Below are 19463 nucleotides of genomic sequence, written 5' to 3'. Positions count from 1 at the left end.
TTTTTGCAGGATGAGATGGATTTCAGCAGCCACGAGGCAAGTTGAGCCTCTCGCCTCAGGCAGCATCACCTGCAGTCAGGTTGGTGCAGCAGGAGCTGACACTTAAAGAACATACCATGTTATCTTTATGTGTGATTAGTTATATATGGGTTTTATTGCATTTTTTACAATAATTCTTCATATCAAAACCATTTTTGACTTTATGGACCCAAATGGATCTTCGGATCACTTCTCGATACCAATGTGCCGCTCAGCCAGGCAGTCTACTGCGCCCCATTTTCGTCTAAGTTACAGCCATGGCAGACTCGGTGGCTATCATTAGGTCTTTAACTCCCATTGTATTTTACTATCCCGCAGCATCTGAGGGGTTACATGATCAATATTTAATAGTAATAATGTAGTGCATCATCCGTACCTGCAGGTCTTGTCCTGATCTTCCAGCAGTCACTTCCTTCCAGCTTACAAGAAGGACAAGAATTTTTTTTTCTTATTTTATTTATGTACAAAGAAAAGATAAATCACAAAGAAAATCACTAAACACGCTAAAAAGAGATCAATAAAAACAGGAAATTAAAAAAAGAAAAAAAATTAAAACGACACGAGACGGACGACATATACAGAATCCGGGAGGAGGATAATATTATGCAGATCGTAAATGGAGCAGCTCAGAAACGAGTAGAAGACCTGTGGATCTGTTGCAAAAGGGCAACACCATTGTGTCCTCCTTTATTACAAGCTCCTCCCCCAACTAAAAGGCAAATAATTTAAGGAAAATCTACCATCAAAATCCATCATGATAAACCAGGGACACTTATTCTTCTTATATTTCTTGTCCTTGCCCTCCTTCCTTCTAAAATAAACTTTTGCCAATTATGGGGGTGTTACCAGAGCCCCTCTGTGCTGTAGCGTTACAGGCTGTCTGCCCAATCTTCTGCTCACTCAGCACTCGCCCCCTCCCTCTGCCTTATGTAATCCACACAGTGTAACAGCCTGTGAAGCTACAGCATGGTGGAGCTCTGGTAACACCCTCATTAGCATAATTATAAAAGTTGATTTTAGAAGGAAGGAGGCCATGGTTACAAATATAAGAAGATACCGCAGTCACGGTGCCTGGATCAGTGAGTAAGTGTTCCTGGTTTATCATGATGGATTTTGATGGGAGATTTCCCTTGTTATCCCCCATAACCGTTAACCCTCTCCAATCCGCTTCCCAGTTGTCCCTCTCACAGAGCCTTGTTGGCAGACTGGTATATACACTCCCCGTTGTCTTGTAGGACTTCCTTGAACTGTGAGACCACCCGTCCGTAGTGTGACCCTTCCCAGAAGACTTTGCCGCACTGACTACAGCAGAAGAACAGGGGCACCTTGTCTAGGAGTCCTGCGGGGACCGTGTCCAGTTGGAGTTGGGCACTGCTGGGCAGGAGCAGAGTCTCTGGGGAGATGCCCATTTCTTCCATCCATTGCAGGTTTCCGCTATGGGACAACCACTCCGGCTTGTTGGCATGTGCGGGATCTGCGGATAACGACACAAACAGGACATTCATAGAGATGAAGCTTGTATCTGTTCCTGGGAAAGCTGGGTGACAACCAATATGGCAGCTAATATAACAAGCCTCCCTGCACTGCTTAGCCCCGGAAGGGGGGGTAAAATCCGGGACTGCGTCGGTCGCCTGCCGCTTATGGAGAACATGTCTATATCATCAGCCTCTTCTTCCTCACATGGGACCAGTTACATGTCCGCTAGTAAATCAGACACGCGCCAAATACATTGGGGAGGGGGTCACAGGGGCCGCACAGGACCCTGCCGCATCCTCCAACATAATCATATAATGAAAAGTTCTGAAACTTTCTGTTCTGTTTGCTGTCAGTGAATGGAAGCATCATGAAAACCCTGTTCAGATCTAAAACATCCAGCGGTTGGAAATGTGTTACAATTGTATCCAGTCTGGATGCAAGAACTGCTCCTGTTCTGAGGGTTTGCTACAATGTACCAGTGAAGATAAGATGCATAGACTGGATGCTGGATGCATAGACAAATGATCAGCTGTCAACAGTCCATAAAAATATCTGTTGAATTTGCCAGTTCTGGTAATACTAAATAAAAATCCAGTGTATGGGGGAAGGGGGGGGGGTGACCCAACTTTTCTAGCTTTCGAGGGAAAAAGTTAGACAAGAACGACACAACTTTCTCACCATAGGAGCCAAGCTGGGAGCTCACAGTAAGACGGGAGGACTATAAATGGGCAGGGACACTGCCATAGACACCAATGGACTTGGATCCACAACTCCAGGTCTGTGCCTGGATACTATGTATCTGGGGGTCCTCAGTCCTGGCACCTGAGCGGTAACATAAGTTACAGTCACTCGTCCTCCCCTCCTTCACGTTCCCATTAGTAAGAAAAACTTTGGGAAATGAGCCAAGAGCAGAAAATATGAGGCATTGTTCGGCTGCCCATTGTGTCCCGACCTTTTGCACACTTCAAGGAATGCCTGGTATTTTGGGCTTTTTCTCCCCTCCCTCCCCCCTCTCCTCAGTAAGGCATCTCAGTAAGGACGGGGCTCTAGCAGCTTGGTGGCGACGTCACCGGACAAGATAGCGAGGACCTTATTTTTCCTCATCTTCCCGGGAAGGAGGAGGAGGGTTGTTACAATAAGAGATACATTGTAATAAGTCATTTCCTAGATTTCCACAGAATTAGGGATGAAGAACGGGTCACATGGGGGTAATGTAGATTTGCAGACATGGAGGGGGGTAAGGGGGGAGGTCAACTATGTGGCTATTTTAGGAGCAGGCATGAGGTTGTAAGTGGGGCCTGGAGGGGAAGCTTTAGGATGTTGGGTATGGAGTAGAGTCCGGGTGTGGACACCTCCTTTATCTACAAGTCATGGCCATCACTGGGGGCTTTCTCCAGTCACACCGAGAGCTGCATGGAGTATAATAAGACGCTGGATGTATCAGATGCAGCAGTAGTGGCAATAATCTCTAGATGATGTGCCTGTGAGTGGGGCAGGACATCCGAGGACACCCGGATCTCTCCTGTGCTTCAAAGGAAAACCTACATCAAAGTGGAAGCTGAAGGGGTCCTTCACATTGTCCCCCACCCCCATGGTCCCACCACAAGAATTTCTATTCATTGCTTTCAAACATATTGAGGATGTCATCAGGGGGAGGACAAGGAATACCTCAGCTCAAGTGACCCTGAAGGATTCGGGACTGAGCGGGTGGCTTCCTACTTGTCATAGGGATTGGGTCTTGGGTTCATCTCCTTCCAGGACCTTTATCTATGGGATGGAGTTCCTTACGTTCCTTGGAGTTGCTATGGGATCAGTTTGCTGGGGCCACATTAATGGGCAGCAATTCTCTCATATAAGTTATGAGTGTAGTGATAGTACATAAGGCAAAGGTCACAGCCTGCGCTTTATTGCTGGTCTTATCTCCTTGACCTTCTGTGCTGAACATTGCTGATTCCTTATGGAAATTGCCTGTTTTCACCATGTAAGAGGAGACAGGGCAATAGAGAGGTCCAGGAGGAGGGGGTGATGGGAAACTGGAGAGGCTGAGGACACACCTCACTGGAGGCATCACCCACCACTGAATAAATACAGCAGGAACCTGGGGACAGGTGGAACCTCCAGCACCCTTTCATGTCCTGCCAGGACACAGGGGCGACCCCCGGCTTTCCACATATACTCTATGGGGCACAGGTAGCAGGGTTTTTCGGTTTCCTGAAGTTTTCCTACTTAATCATTGCAATGTATCTTAAGTTTCTCCCCTTTGTGATACATGTCATGATCTGCCTCACCTTTGCGACTCTTGGTGGTGTGAAAACTTTTTAGTCCCAAATAGTAATTCCCAAAAGTCTAGCATCTTCTGCTTTGGGACTAATAAGGTACAAAGATAAATACGGCCACTGCATTAAATCTTGAGGCAGGTAACTCTGGTTCGCTGCTGGAATCTGCACCTTAAAAGCCTCAGTTATTGTAAACTTAAAGTCCTGCACTATAGAGGCCCACTCCTCGCCCGCTCCTGTGCCGGGGGAGGCCCACTCCTCGCCCGCTCCTGTGCCGGGGGAGGCCCACTCCTCGCCCGCTCCTGTGCCGGGGGAGGCCCACTCCTCGCCCGCTCCTGTGCCGGGGGAGGCCCACTCCTCGCCCGCTCCTGTGCCGGGGGAGGCCCACTCCTCGCCCGCTCCTGTGCCGGGGGAGGCCCACTCCTCGCCCGCTCCTGTGCCGGGGGAGGCCCACTCCTCGCCCGCTCCTGTGCCGGGGGAGGCCCACGCACCCTCGTCTGAGCCCAGGGTACATGTGCATAGGGGACTTGGGGAGATAGCTGGACTACTGTTCATACAGTATACACACTGTATAGGCTTCATTTCCAATAACTGATATATAGTTAGGCTGGCAGGTCAGTGATGAGTGGACACTCACCTTGTGTTCCTCTGGTCTCCTCCAGGTAGTCCCGAAGTTTCATGAGCTCTCGCATCCGGTCTTGGGAAATGTGCAGGTACTTGTTACAATTACAGGCCTGCAAAGAAGCATAAACCCAACATCACACAAGAGCCAAACTGAGGGAGGCCATGTCCTGCATATCACCTGTACTCAGGTACATCACACATGAGACTAGACTGATGGAGGCCATGTCCTGCACATCACCTGTACTCAGGTACATCACACAAGAGACCAGACTGATGGAGGCCATGTCCTGCACATCACCTGTACTCAGGTACATCACACATGAGACCAGACTGATGGAGGCCATGTCCTGCACATCACCTGTACTCAGGTACATCACACATGAGACCAGACTGAGGGAGGCCATGTCCTGCACATCACCTGTACTCAGGTACATCACACATGAGACCAGACTGATGGAGGCCATGTCCTGCATATCACCTCTACTCAGGTACATCACACAAGAGACCAGACTGATGGAGGCCATGTCCTGCACATCACCTCTACTCAGGTACATCACACACTCCACTACATCACACATGAGACCAGACTGATGGAGGCCATGTCCTGCACATCACCTGTACTCAGGTTCATCACACATGAGACCAGACTGATGGAGGCCATGTCCTGCATATCACCTGTACTCAGGTACATCACACATGAGACCAGACTGATGGAGGCCATGTCCTGCACATCACCTGTACTCAGGTTCATCACACATGAGACCAGACTGATGGAGGCCATGTCCTGCATATCACCTGTACTCAGGTACATCACACATGAGACCAGACTGATGGAGGCCATGTCCTGCATATCACCTCTACTCAGGTACATCACACAAGAGACCAGACTGATGGAGGCCATGTCCTGCACATCACCTCTACTCAGGTACATCACACACTCCACTACATCACACATGAGACCAGACTGATGGAGGCCATGTCCTGCACATCACCTGTACTCAGGTTCATCACACATGAGACCAGACTGATGGAGGCCATGTCCTGCATATCACCTGTACTCAGGTACATCACACATGAGACCAGACTGATGGAGGCCATGTCCTGCACATCACCTGTACTCAGGTTCATCACACATGAGACCAGACTGATGGAGGCCATGTCCTGCACATCACCTGTACTCAGGTTCATCACACATGAGACCAGACTGATGGAGGCCATGTCCTGCATATCACCTCTACTCAGGTACATCACACATGAGACCAGACTGATGGAGGCCATGTCCTGTATATCACCTGTACTCAGGTACATCACACATGAGACCAGACTGATGGAGGCCATGTTCTGCACATCACCTCTACTCAGGTACATCACACACTCCACTACATCACACATGAGACCAGACTGATGGAGGCCATGTCCTGCACATCACCTCTACTCCGGTACATCACACATGAGACCAGACTGATGGAGGCCATGTCCTGCACATCACCTGTACTCAGGTTCATCACACATGAGACCAGACTGATGGAGGCCATGTCCTGCATATCACCTGTACTCAGGTACATCACACATGAGACCAGACTGATGGAGGCCATGTCCTGTATATCACCTGTACTCAGGTACATCACACATGAGACCAGACTGATGGAGGCCATGTCCTGCACATCACCTGTACTCAGGTTCATCACACATGAGACCAGACTGATGGAGGCCATGTCCTGTATATCACCTGTACTCAGGTACATCACACATGAGACCAGACTGATGGAGGCCATGTCCTGTATATCACCTCTACTCAGGTACATCACACATGAGACCAGACTGATGGAGGCCATGTCCTGCACATCACCTGTACTCAGGTACATCACACATGAGACCAGACTGATGGAGGCCATGTCCTGCACATCACCTGTACTCAGGTACATCACACATGAGACCAGACTGATGGAGGCCATGTCCTGTATATCACCTGTACTCAGGTACATCACACATGAGACCAGACTGATGGAGGCCATGTCCTGCACATCACCTGTACTCAGGTTCATCACACATGAGACCAGACTGATGGAGGCCATGTCCTGTATATCACCTGTACTCAGGTACATCACACATGAGACCAGACTGATGGAGGCCATGTCCTGCACATCACCTGTACTCAGGTTCATCACACATGAGACCAGACTGATGGAGGCCATGTCCTGTATATCACCTCTACTCAGGTACATCACACATGAGACCAGACTGATGGAGGCCATGTCCTGCATATCACCTGTACTCAGGTACATCACACATGAGACCAGACTGATGGAGGCCATGTTCTGCACATCACCTCTACTCAGGTACATCACACACTCCACTACATCACACATGAGACCAGACTGATGGAGGCCATGTCCTGCACATCACCTCTACTCAGGTACATCACACATGAGACCAGACTGATGGAGGCCATGTCCTGCATATCACCTCTACTCAGGTACATCACACATGAGACCAGACTGATGGAGGCCATGTCCTGCACATCACCTGTACTCAGGTTCATCACACATGAGACCAGACTGATGGAGGCCATGTCCTGCACATCACCTGTACTCAGGTACATCACACATGAGACCAGACTGATGGAGGCCATGTCCTGCACATCACCTGTACTCAGGTTCATCACACATGAGACCAGACTGATGGAGGCCATGTCCTGCACATCACCTCTACTCAGGTACATCACACATGAGACCAGACTGATGGAGGCCATGTCCTGCATATCACCTCTACTCAGGTACATCACACATGAGACCAGACTGATGGAGGCCATGTCCTGCACATCACCTGTACTCAGGTTCATCACACATGAGACCAGACTGATGGAGGCCATGTCCTGCACATCACCTGTACTCAGGTACATCACACATGAGACCAGACTGATGGAGGCCATGTCCTGTATATCACCTGTACTCAGGTACATCACACATGAGACCAGACTGATGGAGGCCATGTCCTGCACATCACCTGTACTCAGGTTCATCACACATGAGACCAGACTGATGGAGGCCATGTCCTGTATATCACCTCTACTCAGGTACATCACACATGAGACCAGACTGATGGAGGCCATGTCCTGCATATCACCTGTACTCAGGTACATCACACATGAGACCAGACTGATGGAGGCCATGTTCTGCACATCACCTCTACTCAGGTACATCACACACTCCACTACATCACACATGAGACCAGACTGATGGAGGCCATGTCCTGCACATCACCTCTACTCAGGTACATCACACATGAGACCAGACTGATGGAGGCCATGTCCTGCATATCACCTCTACTCAGGTACATCACACATGAGACCAGACTGATGGAGGCCATGTCCTGCACATCACCTGTACTCAGGTTCATCACACATGAGACCAGACTGATGGAGGCCATGTCCTGCACATCACCTGTACTCAGGTACATCACACATGAGACCAGACTGATGGAGGCCATGTCCTGCACATCACCTGTACTCAGGTTCATCACACATGAGACCAGACTGATGGAGGCCATGTCCTGCACATCACCTCTACTCAGGTACATCACACATGAGACCAGACTGATGGAGGCCATGTCCTGCATATCACCTCTACTCAGGTACATCACACATGAGACCAGACTGATGGAGGCCATGTCCTGCACATCACCTGTACTCAGGTTCATCACACATGAGACCAGACTGATGGAGGCCATGTCCTGCACATCACCTGTACTCAGGTACATCACACATGAGACCAGACTGATGGAGGCCATGTCCTGCACATCACCTGTACTCAGGTTCATCACACATGAGACCAGACTGATGGAGGCCATGTCCTGCACATCACCTGTACTCAGGTACATCACACATGAGACCAGACTGATGGAGGCCATGTCCTGCACATCACCTCTACTCAGGTACATCACACATGAGACCAGACTGATGGACGACACACAGCACACACCAATACACACAATTGGATTGCAAATAGCCGGATATTGGAGATTATTTCATAAAAGCTGGAAGCCATGATACCCGGAGTAAATTATGTGAATATGTAGCTGTATCTTGTTGCATCATTATTACATCACTCTGTCACTGTATAAATTATTGGGTTACATTTTGCTCCCAAGGGTGCGGCCTCCCTGTAGGAGCTTCTCCGGTGATAAGAATTGGGGGAGGGGGTGACATCCATACACAGGCAGCCCCGGGTTACCTACACGCTAGGTTCTTTAGGTTTCTTTGTAAGTAAGCTGCACTGACTATTCTGCTGCTGGTGTAGTCACTGTGTACATACATGACATTACTTATCCTGTATTATACCCCAGAGCTGCACTGACTATTCTGCTGCTGGTGTAGTCACTGTGTACATACATGACATTACTTATCCTGTACTGATCCTGAGTTACATCCTGTATTATACTCCAGAGCTGCACTGACTATTCTGCTGCTGGTGCAGTCACTGTGTACATACATGACATTACTTATCCTGTACTGATCCTGAGTTACATCCTGTATTATACCCCAGAGCTGCACTCACTATTCTGCTGCTGGTGCAGTCACTGTGTACATACATGACATTACTTATCCTGTACTGATCCTGAGTTACATCCTGTATTATACTCCAGAGCTGCACTCACTATTCTGCTGCTGGTGCAGTCACTGTGTACATACATGACATTACTTATCCTGTACTGATCCTGAGTTACATCCTGTATTATACCCCAGAGCTGCACTCACTATTCTGCTGCTGGTGCAGTCACTGTGTACATACATGACATTACTTATCCTGTACTGATCCTGAGTTACATCCTGTATTATACCCCAGAGCTGCACTCACTATTCTGCTGCTGGTGCAGTCACTGTGTACATACATGACATTACTTATCCTGTACTGATCCTCAGTTACATCCTGTATTATACTCCAGAGCTGCACTCACTATTCTGCTGCTGGTGCAGTCACTGTGTACATACATGACATTACTTATCCTGTACTGATCCTGAGTTACATCCTGTATTATACCCCAGAGCTGCACTCACTATTCTGCTGCTGGTGCAGTCACTGTGTACATACATGACATTACTTATCCTGTACTGACCCCGAGTTACATCCTGTATTATACTCCAGAGCTGCACCCACTATTCTGCTGCTGGTACAGTCACTGTGTACATACATGACATTACTTATCCTGTACTGATCCTGAGTTACATCCTGTATTATACTCCAGAGCTGCACTCACTATTCTGCTGCTGGTGCAGTCACTGTGTACATACATGACATTACTTATCCTGTACTGATCCTGAGTTACAGCCTGTATTATATCCCAGAGCTGCACTCACTATTCTGCTGCTGGTACAGTCACTGTGTACATACATGACATTACTTATCCTGTACTGATCCTGAGTTACATCCTATATTATACTCCAGAGCTGCACTCACTATTCTGCTGCTGGTGCAGTCACTGTGTACATACATGACATTACTTATCCTGTACTGATCCTGAGTTACATCCTGTATTATACCCCAGAGCTGCACTCACTATTCTGCTGCTGGTGCAGTCACTGTGTACATACATGACATTACTTATCCTGCACTGATCCTGAGTTACATCCTGTATTATACCCCAGAGCTGCACTCACTATTCTGCTTCTGGTGCAGTCACTGTGTACATACATGACATTACTTATCCTGTACTGATCCTGAGTTACATCCTGTATTATACTCCAGAGCTGCACTCACTATACTGCTGGTGGTGCAGTCACTGTGTACATACATGACATTACTTATCCTGTACTGATCCTGAGTTACATCCTGTATTATACTTCAGAGCTGCACTCACTATTCTGCTGCTGGTGCAGTCACTGTGTACATACATGACATTACTTATCCTGTACTGATCCTGAGTTACATCCTGTATTATACCCAGAGCTGCACTCACTATTCTGCTGCTGGTGCAGTCACTGTGTACATACATGACATTACTTATCCTGTACTGATCCTGGGTTACATCCTTTATTATACTGTAGAGCTGCACTCACTATTCTGCTGCTGGTGCAGTCACTGGGTACATACATGGCATTACTAATCCTGGTGTATACATCTATTACACTGGTCTATCTGCTCTGCGGCCATCACCTTGGTTTAGCTGGTGACATACATATATACATGCCTGGGACGGATACAGAAAGCGTGAGAAGAGGAAATCACAGGTAGCCCTACAGTCACAAATCCAGCTCAGTAAGGAACAAAGGACTCAATAAGAAAAACCGGTTCCCCCGGCACAGGAGGAGGCAGGACGAGGGGTGCTCTGCTGGCCGGAGAGAGGGTGTGAGCCGCACACAGGAATGTAAAGCGCTGGAGGTGTGGGACTCTCATTAACAATTCCAAGGGCAGGGAAGATAATGCTGCAAAAATAGTCCTGGCCTGATGGCACAATGCCAGGGCAGTGATGCCCGATCCCTGATGCCCATGATCAATTATGGTAATGGGATCAATGGAATCCAATAAAACCAAATTAAGGCCATGGGCTAAGTCCTCCAACCTCTGGGCCAATGACTGATGCCTGCAGGAGGTAGGTGGCGCTCCACAACACATGGCCATGATCATATAATCTCGGGAGATTTCCAATTCAGTAGTCTGGGAAAAAACTGGGCATATAATTTAGGGGTGTAGCATTTATCGCCCCCATGTGTGCCCTTATTAAGGAGGGGTGATCCAGTGCACTGTACACAGACTGGTTACACACTGCCGGACCACAATGTGCTGTGAATGAGTTAATGGGGGAAGGAAGGGGCCAAGAAGTCCCTGAAATGAGCTACTGTATTTCTGCCAGTCACCAAACAAACAAAAGGGACTTGGAAGGGGAGAGAAGTTCCCAGGGGATAGGTGTTATGTGCTGTCTCTCCCCCCAACCTCTAGGGTGTGAGAAATACAACTTCATTACCCCTCATTAGGAAGTGACTTTTGCTCTGCACTTTATCACATTGCTAGCAGACGAATGGTTAGGGCTCCCCCCCTGCAGCTGCATGTTCATCATGGGAGCGATTTACATGGGACTGCTGGTTGTGCAGCTGTCAGGCAAAACACAGATCCAGAAGATAAGAAAAGACAGCCAAATGTCAGCGTGTCCCCGTCCTGTCCCCCCCATATGTCAGCGTGTCCCCGTCCTGTCCCCCCAAGTGTCAGCGTGTCCCCGTCCTGTCCCCCCAAGTGTCAGCGTGTCCCCGTCCTGTCCCCCCAAGTGTCAGCGTGTCCCTGTCCTGTCCCCCCAAGTGTCAGCGTGTCCCTGTCCTGTCCCCCCAAGTGTCAGCGTGTCCCTGTCCTGTCCCCCCAAGTGTCAGCGTGTCCCTGTCCTGTCCCCCCAAGTGTCAGCGTTTCCCTGTTCTGTCCCCCCAAGTGTCAGCGTGTCCCTGTCCTGTCCCCCAAGTGTCAGCGTGTCCCTGTCCTGTCCCCCAAGTGTCAGCGTGTCCCTGTCCTGTCCCCCCAAGTGTCAGCGTGTCCCTGTCCTGTCCCCCCAAGTGTCAGCATGTCCCTGTCCTGTCCCCCCAAGTGTCAGCGTGTCCCTGTCCTGTCCCCCCAAGTGTCAGCATGTCCCTGTGCTGTCCCCCAAGTGTCAGCGTGTCCCTGTCCTGTCCCCCCAAGTGTCAGCGTGTCCCTGTCCTGTCCCCTCAGTGTCAGCGTGTCCCTGTCCTGTCCCCCAAGTGTCAGCGTGTCCCTGTCCTGTCCCCCAAGTGTCAGCGTGTCCCTGTCCTGTCCCCCCAAGTGTCAGCGTGTCCCTGTCCTGTCCCCACAAGTGTCAGCGTGTCCCTGTCCTGTCCCCCAAGTGTCAGCGTGTCCCTGTCCTGTCTCCCCAAGTGTCAGCGTGTCCCTGTCCTGTCCCCCAAGTGTCAGCGTGTCCCTGTCCTGTCCCCCCAAGTGTCAGCGTGTCCCTGTCCTGTCTCCCCAAGTGTCAGCGTGTCCCTGTCCTGTCCCCCCAAGTGTCAGGGTGTCCCTGTCCTGTCCCCCCAAGTGTCAGCGTGTCCCTGTCCTGTCCCCCCAAGTGTCAGCGTGTCCCTGTCCTGTCCCCCCAAGTATCAGCGTGTCCCTGTCCTGTCCCCCCAAGTGTCAGCGTGTCCCTGTCCTGTCCCCCCAAGTGTCAGCGTGTCCCTGTCCTGTCCCCCCAAGTGTCAGCGTGTCCCTGTCCTGTCCCCCCAAGTGTCAGCGTGTCCCTGTCCTGTCCCCCCAGGTGTCAGCGTGTCCCTGTCCTGTCCCCCCAAGTGTCAGCGTGTCCCTGTCCTGTCCCCCCAAGTGTCAGCGTGTCCCTGTCCTGTCCCCCAAGTGTCAGCGTGTCCCTGTCCTGTCCCCCCCAAGTGTCAGCGTGTCCCTGTCCTGTCCCCCAAGTGTCAGCGTGTCCCTGTCCTGTCCCCCCAAGTGTCAGCGTGTCCCTGTCCTGTCCCCCCAAGTGTCAGGGTGTCCCTGTCCTGTACCCATCTGATAGAGTTATTGCTCTGTTCCCTTCCTGTTGTGCTCTTGTCCCCCTCCAGGGCGTCTCTCCTGTGTCATCACTCATGAACCCCTAGAGTGCATATCTTTATTATGTGAGGCTATGGGACACATTTTTGGAATCTCACCTCTGGCCTCCTTGCTCTGAGGACTAGGAGAAGCCTCCCCTTTGAAGTTCTGCTAATGCAGTCATTTACAACCCTCGCAGCCATACAACAAGTGACACCCCAGTCTATTTTGTGTCCTGTTCCAGCAAATGCTTCATCAAAGTGCATTGACAAGTGGGTGCCAGGCAGTGCCAGGACGCAGCATTTGGCCATTTTGGTGCCTGAGCTTCCTATGAAGCAGATTGTAGCCAAATTGTGACTGGGAATGTGACAGCAGAAGGACAGACGGGACATGTAATTGGCAGTAATTTGCTAAGCCCCAGTTGTAAGAGTGTAGAAGGTCAGTGGGAAAATCCCAGCAGCTCCCACCCCACAGCAAGACGGACAATTGTTCGGGGCAGAGATGTGACATTGGTGTCACTCATGGTCCCATCTTGGGCGAGTATGGGAAAGCAATGCCATAACCTGCAGTATATCAATGGTGCTGACCCGAGCTCTAATACCAGCCCACAACCCGATACCACGAGCCACTCCGATCCCTCACATTCTTCCTCCGCGAGCGTGGCCGGCACCTACACATCCGGCACCACGTGAGATGATGAATTCTGTCCGGAGACTGGGTTATTTGCTCAAATTAAAGGAAACAGCGGCCTTAACTCCATCATAAACACCCCATAGCACCATTTAAACCCAGGATGTGAGCCAAGTCTCCGGCGCACGCTCCAGAATTCCAGGATCTGCTGGAAATGAGATACACATGGAGCAGCCGCCCCGATCAGGGCGTCTCGGGAGACAGCGGGGATTTACACTCTGCCTGTACAACGGCCCCAGGCAAAACACAACACATGCACCATCATCTATCTCCTCATGTGTCCTCTCCACAAGGGACGTGCAAGAATCTAGGATACAGGTCACCGCTGCTTGTAAACACTTGCTGAACCATTAAAACACCAACTTTATTTCCAGAAAATCCCATAATGCAATGTCCCATGTGATGCATATTACATACATGTCACATATTGAATCAAACTTGCTTTGCAAAAAGAAGCAAAATTATATAAGTACTGCTCCTTTCCTGTATATATGGGCACAGCACAGTACTACTACTCCTATCCTGTATATATGGGCACAGCACAATACTACTACTCCTATCCTGTATACATGGGCACAGCACTACTACTCCTATCCTGTATATATGGGCACAGCACAGTACTACTACTCCTATCCTGTATATATGGACACAGCACAGTACTACTACTCCTATCCTGTATATATGGGCACAGCACAGCACTACTACTCCTATCCTGTATATATGGACACAGCACAGCACTACTACTCCTATCCTGTATATACGGGCACAGCACAGTACTACTACTCCTATCCTGTATATATGGGCACAGCACAGTACTACTACTCCTATCCTGTATATATGGGCACAGCACAGTACTACTACTCCTATCCTGTATATACGGACACAGCACAGCACTACTACTCCTATCCTGTATATACGGGCACAGCACAGTACTACTACTCCTATCCTGTATATATGGGCACAGCACAGTACTACTACTCCTATCCTGTATATATGGACACAGCACAGTACTACTACTCCTGTCCTGTATATATGGACACAGCACAGTACTACTACTCCTATCCTGTATATATGGGCACAGCACAGTACTACTACTCCTATCCTGTATATATGGACACAGCACAGTACTACTACTCCTATCCTGTATATATGGGCACAGCACAGTACTACTACTCCTATCCTGTATATATGGACACAGCACAGTACTACTACTCCTATCCTGTATATATGGACACAGCACAGTACTACTACTCCTATCCTGTATATATGGACACAGCACAGTACTACTACTCCTATCCTGTATATATGGACACAGCACAGTACTACTACTCCTATCCTGTATATACGGACACAGCACAGCACTACTACTCCTATCCTGTATATACGGGCACAGCACAGTACTACTACTCCTATCCTGTATATATGGGCACAGCACAGTACTACTACTCCTATCCTGTATATATGGGCACAGCACAGTACTACTACTCCTATCCTGTATATATGGGCACAGTGCAGTACTACTTCTCCTGTACTGTGTATATAGGCACAGCATCGTACTACTACTCCTATCCTGTATATATGGACACAGCACAGCACTACTACTCCTATCCTGTATATATGGGCACAGCACAGTACTACTACTCCTATCCTGTATATATGGGCACAGCACAGTACCACTACTCCTATCCTGTATATATGGGCACAGCACAGTACTACTACTCCTATCCTGTATATATGGGCACAGCACAGTACTACTACTCCTATCCTGTATATATGGGCACAGCACAGTACTACTACTCCTATCCTGTATATATGGGCACAGTGCAGTACTACTTCTCCTATACTGTGTATATAGGCCCAGCATCGTACTACTACTCCTATCATGTATATATGGGCACAGCACAGTACTACTACTCCTATCCTGTATATAAGGGCACAGCACAGTACTACTACTCCTATCCTGTATATACGGGCACAGCACAGTACTACTACTCCTATCCTGTATATATGGGCACAGCACAGTACTACTACTCCTATCCTGTATATATGGGCACAGTGCATTACTACTTCTCCTGCACTGTGTATATAGGCACAGCATCGTACTACTACTCCTATCCTGTATATATGGACACAGCACAGCACTACTACTCCTATCCTGTATATATGGGCACAGCACAGTACTACTACTCCTATCCTGTATATATGGGCACAGCACAGTACTACTACTCCTATCCTGTATATATGGGCACAGTGCAGTACTACTTCTCCTATACTGTGTATATAGGCCCAGCATCGTACTACTACTCCTATCATGTATATATGGGCACAGCACAGTACTACTACTCCTATCCTGTATATAAGGGCACAGCACAGTACTACTACTCCTATCCTGTATATACGGGCACAGCACAGTACTACTACTCCTATCCTGTATATATGGGCACAGCACAGTACTACTACTCCTATCCTGTATATATGGGCACAGTGCATTACTACTTCTCCTGTACTGTGTATATAGGCACAGCATCGTACTACTACTCCTATCCTGTATATATGGACACAGCACAGCACTACTACTCCTATCCTGTATATACGGGCACAGCACAGTACTACTACTCCTATCCTGTATATATGGGCACAGCACAGTACTACTACTCCTATCCTGTATATATGGGCACAGCACAGTACTACTACTCCTATCCTGTATATATGGGCACAGTACTACTACTCCTATCCTAATATATAGGCACAGCACAGTACTACTACTCCTATCCTGTATATATGGGCACAGCACAGTACTACTACTCCCATCCTGTATATATGGGCACAGCACAGTACTACTACTCCTATCCTGTATATATGGGCACAGCACTACTACTCCTATCCTGTATATATGGGCACAGCACAGTACTACTACTCCTATCCTGTATATATGGGCACAGCACAGTACTACTACTCCTATCCTGTATATATGGGCATAGCACAGTACCACTACTCCTATCCTGTATATATGGGCACAGCACAGTACTACTACTCATATCCTGTATATATGGGCACAGCACAGTACTACTTCTCCTATACTGTGTATATAGGCACAGCACAGTAATACTACTCCTATTATTTTATATGATCACTGTATAGTACTACAACTCTCAGCCTCCTTTATCTTTGTACTGGTGGCAGCACTGTGATACAATGTCCCCGCAGTGTCATTCTTACTCGTGTTTAGGTTCAGGCAAGTTGTTCTCCAGTAGTGTAGTAGGTTGCGCTGAGTGTGCGTGTGTGCGGGGCAGTCAGTGGGAATAGCTGCCAGTGAATGCTATAATCAGTGTTTGCATGTAAAGCTGCAATAATCCCAATGCTGGAGGGCAGCCTGTGGGTGCTTGTGCTCTGCTATTCTGACCCGCTCTCTCTTCATGGGTGGTGAAGGGATGAATGGGTGAACATCCCCCAGAGGGTCGGGCAGGAAATCTGGGTGGTCCTGGGGGGGGGGGGGGGGGGGGGGGGGCACAACGTATCTGGAGGCACACGGCCTCCACCATGTATCCGCCAGTGAAAGGGTTAATCAGGTGTGCAAACATTCCAGTGTGAACGCTGCCCTCGTCAGACTGGTTTGTGTATGTAGCGTAAGCATCCTTTGCCCCGATCAGCTTTATTATCACCGAGGGGGGGGGGGGGGGGGGTATGGGGGGGCAGATGACCTTCACCAGCAGAGAAAGTCACCTACGATCCCAGCAGGGACTGTAATGTGCACAGGGCATTCACATAATATCCCAAAAATATAGGACCCTGAATACCACCTTTCAAAATATGTCCCAAAATGCAACAAACCCTAGAGCTCAATGGCGCCTCCCTAGTGGTAAGAGACCTGAATTACACCAAAACACAACTTGAAAGGTTTCTCACCGGATTTTTTATGTACATCCAAGACAGCTGTTATATTCCCTTACACCAAATATCCTAGACTGCACCCCCTATGACAGTGGTGGCGAACCCATGGCACAGGTGCCGGAGGTGGCACTCAGAGCCCTTTCTGTGGGCACCCGGTCCAGCGCACCAGACAGGACTAAGAATCTTCCTGCAGTTCCAAGCAACTTAAAAGATGCTGCTTTCAGTCATATTTTGATACTTACTTTGTTACTTGGGACTGTAGGAAGAGGGAGAACTAGACAGGGCCGAATTACCTATGGGGGACCTCCTGCTGGCCCCACGATTTTCTCTGTGTACAGAGGGACACTGGAAAGGAGATAAAATGATGAAAATTTTCCATCTTTCTACTGTGTTGCTGTCCTCAGGAGGCCAATGTGATTGAAAGTTGTTGAACAGGAAGCAATAAGTTACTGCTTTAATTTTTGGTTGGCAGCTCGCGATAAATAAGAGGGTTTTGGGCACTCGGCCGCTAAAAGGTTCACCATCACTGCACTATAAGGTCCTAACCCCATAAAATACATTCTATACCACCCTTACAATTACACTGACCACAACAAGTGCCCACTGATAACCCAACATGATGTAACTCAGGATCAGTAAAGGATAAGTCAGGATAATGTCATGTATGTACACAGTGACTGCACCAGCAGCAGAATAGTGAGTGCAGCTCTGGGGTATAATACAGGATGTAACTCCGGATCAGTACAGGATAAGTAATGTCATGTATGTACACAGTGACTGCACCAGCAGCAGAATAGTGAGTGCAGCTCTGGGGTATAATACAGGATGTAACTCAGGATCAGTACAGGATAAGTAATGTCATGTATGTACACAGTGACTGCACCAGCAGCAGAATAGTGAGTGCAGCTCTGGGGTATAATACAGGATGTAACTCAGGATCAGTACAGGATAAGTAATGTCATGTATGTACACAGTGACTGCACCAGCAGCAGAATAGTGAGTGCAGCTCTGGGGTATAATACAGGATGTAACTCAGGATCAGTACAGGATAAGTCAGGATAATGTCATGTATGTACACAGTGACTGCACCAGCAGCAGAATAGTGAGTGCAGCTCTGGAGTATAATACAGGATGTAACTCAGGATCAGTACAGGATAAGTAATGTCATGTATGTACACAGTGACTGCACCAGCAGCAGAATAGTGACTGCAGCTCTGGGGTATAATACAGGATGTAACTCAGGGTCAGTACAGGATAAGTAATGTCATGTATGTACACAGTGACTGCACCAGCAGCAGAACAGTAAGTGCAGCCCTGGAGTATAATACAGGATGTAACTCAGGATCAGTACAGGATAAGTAATGTCATGTATGTACACAGTGACTGCACCAGCAGCAGAATAGTGAGTGCAGCTCTGAGGTATAATACAGGATGTAACTGAGGATCAGTACAGGATAAGTAATGTCATGTATGTACACAGTGGCTGCACCAGCAGCAGAATAGTGAGTGCAGCTCTGGGGTATAATACAGGATGTAACTCAGGATCAGTACAGGATAAGTAATGTCATGTATGTACACAGTGACTGCACCAGCAGCAGAATAGTGAGTGCAGCTCTGGGGTATAATACAGGATGTAACTCAGGATCAGTACAGGATAAGTAATGTCATGTATGTACACAGTGACTGCACCAGCAGCAGAATAGTGAGTGCAGCTCTGGAGTATAATACAGGATGTAACTCAGGATCAGTACAGGATAAGTAATGTCATGTATGTACACAGTGACTGCACCAGCAGCAGAATAGTGAGTGCAGCTCTGGAGTATAATACAGGATGTAACTCAGGATCAGTACAGGATAAGTAATGTCATGTATGTACACAGTGACTGCACCAGCAGCAGAATAGTGAGTGCTGCTCTGGGGTATAATACAGGATGTAACTCAGGATCAGTACAGGATAAGT

At 48.6% G+C, this 19463-nt stretch overlaps 1 protein-coding gene across 1 annotated transcript in view; it reads right to left on the bottom strand.

The window, feature by feature from the left end:
- Positions 1–498: 498 nt before the first annotated feature.
- The window catches only part of EXD3 (exonuclease 3'-5' domain containing 3), a 201047-nt gene continuing 182082 nt past the window's right edge, over positions 499–19463 (bottom strand). Inside the window, exons 22-23 of the mRNA XM_072125372.1 lie at positions 4429–4525; positions 499–1513 (exon numbers count right to left, since the gene is read on the bottom strand). Of these exons, the coding sequence (XP_071981473.1) occupies positions 1224–1513; positions 4429–4525 (387 nt within the window). The 3' untranslated portion in view covers positions 499–1223. The remainder of the gene's footprint in view (positions 1514–4428; positions 4526–19463) is intronic.

The sequence above is a fragment of the Engystomops pustulosus genome, chromosome 9 (genome assembly GCF_040894005.1).
Source record: "Engystomops pustulosus chromosome 9, aEngPut4.maternal, whole genome shotgun sequence".
NCBI lineage: Eukaryota > Metazoa > Chordata > Amphibia > Anura > Leptodactylidae > Engystomops > Engystomops pustulosus.
Note: the sequence above shows the minus strand (reverse complement) of the source record. Positions and strands in the feature narration are given on the sequence as shown.